The sequence below is a fragment of the Martes martes genome (assembly GCF_963455335.1).
Source record: "Martes martes genome assembly, chromosome: 10".
Lineage (NCBI taxonomy): Eukaryota > Metazoa > Chordata > Mammalia > Carnivora > Mustelidae > Martes > Martes martes.
In genome coordinates, this window is record NC_137898.1 from 30,648,797 (window position 1) to 30,657,877 (window position 9,081).

The 9,081-nt window shown below is 45.1% G+C and overlaps 1 protein-coding gene across 1 annotated transcript in view; it reads right to left on the reverse strand.

The window, feature by feature from the left end:
• TCP11L1 (t-complex 11 like 1) overlaps positions 1–7,667 on the reverse strand; it is a 36,833-nt gene extending 29,166 nt beyond the window's left edge. The window contains exons 1-2 of the mRNA XM_080815833.1: positions 7,465–7,667; positions 3,794–3,981 (exon numbers count right to left, since the gene is read on the reverse strand). Of these exons, the coding sequence (XP_080671959.1) occupies positions 3,794–3,956 (163 nt within the window). The 5' untranslated portion in view covers positions 3,957–3,981; positions 7,465–7,667. The remainder of the gene's footprint in view (positions 1–3,793; positions 3,982–7,464) is intronic.
• Positions 7,668–9,081: the final 1,414 nt, after the last annotated feature.

Genomic DNA, 9,081 nt, shown 5'->3' on the forward strand with positions numbered 1-9,081 from the left:
GGGACTGAAAGTTTCAACCCTTGGGATGCCTGGGTGACTCAGTTGGTTAAGCCGCTGCCTTTGGCTGGGATCATGATCCCAGCCACCTGGGATCGAGTACCACATCCGGCTCCTTGCTCAGTGGGGGACCTGCTTCTCCCTCTGCCTCTGCCTCTGCCTGCCACTCTGCCTGCCTGTGCTCTCTTTCAATCTCTCTGACAAACTAAAAAAAAAAAAAAAAAAAAAAAAAAAATACTTTAAAATTAAAGAAAGAAAAAAGAAAAAGAAAGTTTCAACCCTCCAATTAATCATATGACTGGGTCCCCCCTAGGAACCAGCCCCCATCCTTGGGTGACCTAAATGCTTTCCAGAAGTCACCTCATTAACATAACAAAAGACACCTTTCTAGCTCTCATCACTTAGGAAATTCCAAAGGAGCTCTTTGCCAGGAACCGGCCAAAACCCAGAGTTTTCTTATTTTCTAATTCACAATATCACAGTTACCAATAGCAATTCTGCCCTTAAAATATTACTCTATTATAATTTGCAAGGCTAAAGGTTATCTTTTTGCTATTTACATTTTAATTTGTAGAAGTCTAGAAGTGAATTTACAGTTACTACAAACTCAAATGTCTGCAGTTTCTTTCATATTTTATAAATTCTTATTTATGCTCTAGGTGATGAGTGAGGCTTCCTGATATGGTCCCCAGACTATAGGGTCTGAGCTTTACACAGAGGCCCACAGCCCTGTGCCTACCTATTATTATAAGGAGAAAGAACAAGGAAGCCAGAGCAATATTTGAGGGCACTGATTTTATATATCGTTTCGGTATAGACTTCTAAACGAATTTAATGAAATTTTCCATGACTTTCTTCCTAAAAAAATGCATATGCACACAAATGTTGATATACTTTTCTGGCTGTTCCTATGACCCCTAAAAATCATGGGTCCCAAGATAAGTACTCTTGCCTTAAGGACATAACTACATACAGTCTCAGATAATATAGTCTAATGTTGGCTTGACATTAATTTGGAGTCATGCCAGTAGACTGACAGGATGCCAAAGCAAGGCCATCAATCAAAGAATGACTAAAGATCCACACCAATGATCCTCCTTTATCAGAAACTGTAGGTGATAAAACCATCATGTCAGCCATATACATCCCAATTACAGCAATCAGTCCTGGTATCTTTAAACCCAACAGATGACATGCCAGTAGTATTAACAATTAATATTTATTGAGCATTTACTAGGTGCCCCCATTGGGCTCTCTGCTCAGCAGGGAGCCTGCTTCTCCCTCTGTCTCTCTGCCTGCCTCTCTGCCTACTTGTGATCTCTTTCTGTCAAATAAATAAATAAAATCTTTGAAAAAAAATAAATAAAATCTTCGAAAAAAAAATTTTTAAATAAAAAAATAAAAATGAGAAAACAGGGACACCTGGCTGTCTCAAGTCAGTAAAGCATGGGACTCTTAAACTCAGGGTTATGAATTCAAACCCCTCGCTGGGTACAGAGATTCCATAAAAATAAAATCTTGGGGAGCCTTGGTGGCTCAGTGGGTTAAGGACTCTGCCTTCAGCTCGGGTCATGATCCCAGGGTCCTGGGATCGAGCCCCGCATCGGGCTCCCTGCTCAGAGGGAAGCCTGCTTCCCTTCCTCTCTCTCTGCCTGCCTCTCTGCCTACTTGTGATCTCTATCAAATAAATAAATAAATAAATAAATAAATAAAATAAAATCTTAAAAAGTAAACAAAAATGAGACAACAGAAGCTTTCTAACTATACATATTAGAGACCAGTATGACCAAAGTCATATTTGCTTACAGTGAGGTCTTTGTACACTTTGGGTGCTAGAAGAGCCTGACTCTTTTCTGCAAAAATAATTTTTTTCTGTAAGGCGTAACACATGCCTGATAGACTTATCAACAGCGTGTTTCCCTGAACCTACTGGTGTATCTATCAAAATTTACATGATACTAAACCACAATAAAATGGGGCCCATAATGTTTGCTAATAAGAATACTATGTTGAGGGGCACCTGTGTGGTTAAGCGTTGGTTAAGCATCTCCCTTCGGCTCAGGTCCTGATCTCAGGGTCCTGGGACTGAGCCCTGTGTTGGGCTCCCTGCCCATTGGGAAGTCTGCTTCTTCCTCTCCCTTGGTAACCTCCCCACCGCTGCCCCATGGGCGCGTGCATGTGTGTGCGCATGCGTTCTCTCTCTCTCTCAAATAAATAAGATCTAAAAAGGAAAAGAAAAAAAGAATACTTTGTTGAGGGGCGCCTGGATGGCTCAGTGGGTTAAGCCTCTGCCTTGGCTCAGGTCATGATCTCAGGGTCCTGGGATCGAGTCCCGCATCGGACTCTCTGCTCAGCAGGGAGGCTGCCTCCCTCACTCTCTCTGCCTGTCTCTCTGCCTACTTGTGATCTCTCTCTGTCAAATAAATAAATAGGGTGCCTGGGTGGCTCAGTGGGTTAAGCCTCTGCCTTCAGCTCAGGTCATGATCCCAGGGTCCTGGGATCGAGCCCCGCATCGGGCTCTCTGCTCAGAGGGGAGCCTGCTTCCCCCTCTCTCTCTGCCTGCCTCTCTGCCTACTTGTGATCTCTGTCTGTCAAATAAATAAATAAAATCTTAAAAAACAAAACAAAACAAAACAAAACAAAAAAAAAAACTTTGTTGAGGGGTGCCTAGCTGGACCAGTCAGTAAAGCATGTCACTCTTGTTCTTGGGGTTGTGAGTTCAAGCCCCACACTGGGCGTAAACCTTAATTAAAAAAAAAAAGAAAGAAAGAAAGAAAAGAAAAGATTACTGTGTGGACTAATAAATTACCTGGGAAGGGCTTTGATCATTTTAAAGGAAACACACCTGAAACCCCAAAAATGTTCATATTTCTTTCAAATATGAAGAACTACTGATTACCTCCACTTTAAAGAGATAACATCAGCACTGACATTCTTAGACTATGACACTCCCTCTTAAAACTTTCATTTTTGGACTCACTTCAAAAAGCTTAAGTATTCTTAATAAAAGACATGAGTTGGGGCGACTGCTGGGAATACTTGCGGAAATTACCACCTTTTCATCCGTGAGGCTGGCTCCCTGCCAGGGATCTGAAGTGACTTCACCGACCATTCAGCAAACTGAATCCCCTCAGCCTCGTGGGAACTAAGCCCCCAGGCAATGAATTTAGGGTGTGGTGGCCTCACTCACATTCAAAACTTATTTCTTTTTTTAACCTGCACAAGCACAGTCCTGGCTGGAACCTGCCTCAGACTTTTCAGACGCTTTTTTAAATTAAAGCTACAATTTGCACTCCACCCTCTTTCTCAGAGCACTTCAGAGAAAGTGGAATGCCACGGAGACCGCAAGAAGACAGGAATATTCCGGACAGGATCCTAAAATTTTAATTTCTCAAGCAACTGAAAACCCACAAGTTGGGGCACCTGGGTGGCTCAGTAAAGCATCTGCCTTCCAGCTCAGGTCATGATCTATGGGTACTGGGATGGGCCCGAAGGGCTCTCTGCTCAGTCTGCATCTTTCTTTCTTTCTCTCTCTCTCTCTCTCTCTCTCTTGCTCTTTGCCTCCCCACTGGGCATTTGCTCTAATAAATAAATAAAATTTTAAAAAAACACAAAAAAAGGAAACCCACAAGTGACTAGGCTGACAGTTGAGAAACTAGCTATTCTTAAATACTAGTTATCCCCAATGTTATATTATTAGAACCCAGTTCAGGGTCACAAAGTACAAGGAAGCCTAATCAAAATATCATCTCAAAACATGATAATAGGGTTTCTACCCAAAGTCAAATTTGCTTACAGTGAGGTCTTTGCACTCTTTGGGTGCTGGGAGAGCCCGACTTCACTGTTTTCTGTAGAGCGGCATCAGAACCTTTCACAGCATCTTCAAGGTCTTGCTCAGAATCATTCGATTTTGATTTTCCTGCTTCATTTATATTGGGCTTGTCAGGGTTTTCGGACATTCTCAATTAAGTTTAATTCACTTTCCTAGGAAAGAAAAAAAAAAGTGAACCAAATATTCTGGCTCTGTCACTAGTTAGTAGTACAACTCTGGGCAAATCATTTATTCTCCTTGGGTTTCAATTTTCTCACCTGTGAAAATGAATAGGCTTGTGAAGCTCTTACCCAGCTATCATATTCTACATCAATGATTAAATTGACAGCTCTAAAATGATGCTTGTGTGGGGCGCCTGGGTGGCTCAGTGGGTTAAGCCTCTGCCTTCGGCTCAGGTCATGATCTCAGGGTCCTGCGATCAAGCCCCGCATCAGGCTCTCTGCTCAGCAGGGAGCTTGCTTCCCCTCTCTCTCTGCCTGCCTCTCTGCCTACGTGTGATCTCCGCCTGTCAAATAAATAATAAATAAAAACTTAAAAATAAATAAAATAAAATGATGCTTGTGATTTACCAAATTTATGGACCTGTACCTCAGATACAGAGCGACAAGTTTGAATATTTTTGTCCCACTCCTAAGTACCATGTCAAAAGAAAACAGGACAGGACCTTACATTGTTGGAAGATACTACTCCAAGTGCCCGCTTCTATTTTAATCAAAGAGTGATTCAATTCGTCACTACTTTCATTCCTGAGAGCTGATATGAAAACTCTTCAGAAACCATGCTTTTAATCTCTGCTTTCATACACTGGGCTGATGAGCCGCTTACCTGATTCTGTTGTATGGATGACTAGAGATGACACATAGAAGGTAGAATCTTACAAGGCATGTAAGAATATGCGGGGCAAATATTTTTATTAACTTCTTGTCAGTGAGCAGGAGAAGATCGTAAGGAGGAAGTTGCAAACAACCACAATGTATGGGGTTGCGTGGGGTTTTCATTTTTTAAGTTGCTGGTTAGAACAGGAATAATATTTAACACATTGGTTTGGGCCAGTTTAAAAAAAAAAAAAAAAGGCCTGAAATTGTAGCCTCTTTTTACTGTAGAAGTTTTGTCAAGTTTTTCCTTCCCGAGGTTTTTCCCTAGAGTTCTCTCTTCCTAAGGTGTTTCTTTTTTCTTTTTTTTTTTTTTTAAAGATTTTGTTTATTTATTTGACAGACAGATCACAAGTAGGCAGAGAGGCAGGCAGAGAGAGAGGAAGGGAAGCAGGCTCCCTGCTGAGCAGAGAGCCCAATGTGGGGCTCGATCCCAGGACCCTGGGATCATGACCTGAGCCGAAGGCAGAGGCTTTAACCCACTGAGCCACCCAGGCGCCCCTCCTAAGGTGTTTCTAATTAAGGGAGAAGACAGACACAATGTTTCTGCATTCACAATACTGCAAATAATTAGAATTTGTACCATCAGCACTTGGAGATCACAAAACATTTTCATAAACACTAATTAGTCTTTATTATATACCTGGATGGTAATCCAGGGATCAAAAGAAATGTTGACTGCTTCCAAAAGGTCTGGCAGACTCTCTTTTGCACATTAAACAGAGAAGAATCACTTGATATAATTATCTGAAATTTCAGATCCCTCCATTAAATAAAATGAAGTTACTGGAATTGACATTTTCAGGCCTGTATTTTTTTTTCCAGGCCTGTATTATTAATATGAAGGTTGCTTTAATGCAGTTCCCCTTACCTTCTAACATCCCACTCCAGACACCCATCTCCTCTGTCCTAAATCCTATTAGGCTCTGGATATGCTCCAATCCAAAAGATAACATTGCCAGCATATTCTATGAGAAAGGACAAACACACACACACTTCTAATTTTATCCTCTTCACATGCTGAGAATGAGCTCAGAAAGGATGAAGTAACTCTTACTGCGCAGTGAGGAGGAAGGCATGCTTTTCTCCAACGCTCAGTTTAGTAAACAAACCCCATCCTTTTAAGATTCAGCTCAAGTCCTACTCCTCCCAGGACACTTCCCAGCAATGTCTGTACCTTTCCCTGAACTCTTGTTGGGCCAGTTACTGAACATCTGGCATGCATCCTTGCCTTAAATCCAATTCAAAATATACTTATTTAGGGGCCCCTGGGTGGCTCAGTCGTTAAGCATCTGCTTTTGGCTCGGATCATGATGCCAGGGTCCTGGGATCGAGCCCCAAGTCCAGCTGACTCTGGCTCTGTGCTCGGCAGGAAGCCTGGTGCTCCCTCTCCCACTCCCCCTGCTCGTGTTCCCTCTCTTGCTATGTCTCTGTGAAATAAATAAATAAAATCTTTAAAAAAAAAATCTATATCTTAATCTCTATCTATCTATCTATCTATACTTATTTAAATAGGTCTGGAGAGGGAAACATGCTCACAAGGAAACAGATTAAGCTTAAGTCTTGGTGGCATGATAGGAAACCACTAAGGGAACATAGCAGACAGAGATACAAATTCTGCCTGGTGGAAGGCTGGGATAACCTTCCTGAAAAAGGTGACATTTGAGCTGTTCTTTTGAAAAGAGAGGATTTCACCCAATTAAAAAATGTCTAGAGTGAGAGAGGAGGTGGAAAGGGAGAGCATTTCACTCAGAGGGCAAATGTGAAGGCACATGAAAATGAGCAGGAAAACTAGTGGCAGGTGATGAAGAGGGAAAGATGGGTTGGGGCGAGCCTGTAAAACTGCTAGTTTTATTTAAAACAGACACACACACACACACACACACACACACCTCTTCACCTAGATTTTTAACTTCTTCGTGCCCAGCACCAACCACATTTCCCAATATGCTCCATCCGTGTAAACCTATCTTCCAAACAGATGCCCCGTTAAGTATTTGTTGACAGCTGTGTCATCTCTGTGATGTCAGCGTGTGTGGGAAGGATGGGCGTTGGTCTCAGACGTACCTGGGTTCCAATTTTGGCTCTTTACTAGCTGGGGAACTTCAGTTTCCTCCTCTGTAAAATGCAGCTACCTACTTCTTTGATTTGGGGGACGATGAGACAACAGAATGTGCATAACAGCAGCTGGCACACCACAGGCTTCCCACAAATGGTAGCTGTAATTACTGGGCTACAGGAACCACGGATTGCTTACAGCGTGCTCATTCATTCAACAATCACCAACTCCGGCTCCGCCCGAAAAGGGAACCAAGGTAGGAGGCTCCTCGCACTGGCCCGAAAGACCTTCCATCCGAGCTCCACGCCCGGCCCAGGGCGCCACAAGAGACTCCCCAGCAGAAAGGGTCTCTCCGCAAAGGAAAGGCGCTCCGTCCACCGACGCCGGGACCCGCTCCCTCTGGCCCCCAGTGCCACTCACTCTCGGCGCCCGGATTCCGTTGTAAACAACTGTTCGGGCCGGCGAGGGAGTGGCGGGCCGGCTGCAAGCGATGGAAGAGGGGCGCGCTAGGACACGGCCTCGAGGGGTGGGACAAAGGCCGCCCTACGCCGCCCCTCGCCGCCGCCCCTGCTTCTCCCTCGCCTCCACCCGACAGCACGGGACCCGACCAGCGCGGACGCGGCGAAGAAATGCCTGGGAATGCCACCTGGCGCCCCCCGCGCGGGCCCCGCAGGGCTACCAGCCTCTGAGTCCCCTTCCCTCACCTGCCGCGGAGTTCTCCCTCCTGCCGCTCGGGCGGGGAATGAGACGGCCGCCGGCGCCGCGGCGGAGGCGCGGAGCGATGCGCGGCGAGCACGGGACGCTTCAGCCTCTGCCCTTCCGAGGCTGCATCCCTCGCCGTGCTGCGGGCGGTCCTCCGAGCCAGGCTCGGGTGGGTAGCGGCCAGTGTGGCCGCTCCTCAAGCGTCGGGAAGGAGGAGGCAGCTTTTTAGCCGGGAGGCGCCCGCCCCTCGTAGGGCGGCGCCATGTTTTCGTACGGAAAGGCGGGAGGCGCGGTCCGGTGCGGGCTGAGGGGGCTCGGTGGGCGGGGGCTCGAGCCGGGAGGCGCCATGTTTCCGTACGGAGATGCGAGAGGTAGGCTCCGAGTCGGCCGACGGGGCTCAAGCGGGCGGTGGCTCGGAGACAGGTCGTTCCCGCCCCACGCAGGGCGGCGCCATGTTTTCGTACGGAAAGGTGGGCGCCGCTACGAGAGTGTGAGGCGGGAGAGGAACACGTGGTAGAGCCTGCGCGGAGTCTGTCCAATGAAAGAAAAAGGCCGCTTATTCGCAACCTCATTCAAAAGCCTTCCCTGCCCGGGTTTTCAAACATCAATGTTATCCTCATATTTTGTAGCTGCACGTAGTTTATTATTCTACCTCATTTGGGCTGTTTAAAAAAAAAAAAAAGATACGCCAACCACCTAGATAGCCCAGCTTCACTTTAACGGCACAGATTCATTTTGGTTTGGGGGTCTTCTTATTTATCTAAGCGGTTGCTACACGTTGTCGATAGAGCCAGACTTCAGCCCGAAGAGACGCGAGGCAAGGGGACCGACTGTTCCCATGTGGGTTCAGTTCCGTGTAGGTAACATAAACAACAGTGAGCACTTTGTGCATTTTATGAACTGTTTTCTAGAAAAAATATCGTGCTAAGACAAGCCCGTTTGGAGCCTCATCTCCTTCATCACAGGTAGTGGGGGCCGTGATTATCTGGGCACTGGACTGGAGGCTGCTCCAAAAAAAAAACCAACCCACATGCTTTTCTCATCTTTTAGCGGCACGATAGCAAACTACGTGAACAGAGATCGTTTTTGTACCTAAAATTAAAAAATAAAAGCTATGTGATTCTTAACTGTTCATTTTAAAGATGCTATAAGACTGAGCATAAGTCATGCATGCCTTAATTAAACAAAATGGAGGTAATAATCAAGTCTCCTACCTGTAACCTATAAAACTTGTTAAAGTTAAATAATTAGAAAAGCAAGATGACATGAAATTAGTGCTTTCAAACACTACTAAATAGATAACACGTGGGCAGTTATTCCTAAAGTATTGAAGGCTGAGGACAGCACACCTTCAAGTCATTCACGAACTAGAACATTAGGTATTTTTTCTTAAATACACATGCACATTAGAGTCCCCAGATGAGGATTCACTTTAGGAGAGAAAAAAACAAACCCCTTAAGATACTCAACTAACTGGAATAAAGATTCATCAAGAAAACATTAAGGTCACATTGCAGAGTCCAGACTAATATACCATAGGGTCTCTAGATTAGTGTTCTCCACCCTGACTATTCCCTAAAATAGTCTGGGATGTGGGCCTTCTCAAAGGATCATCTGAA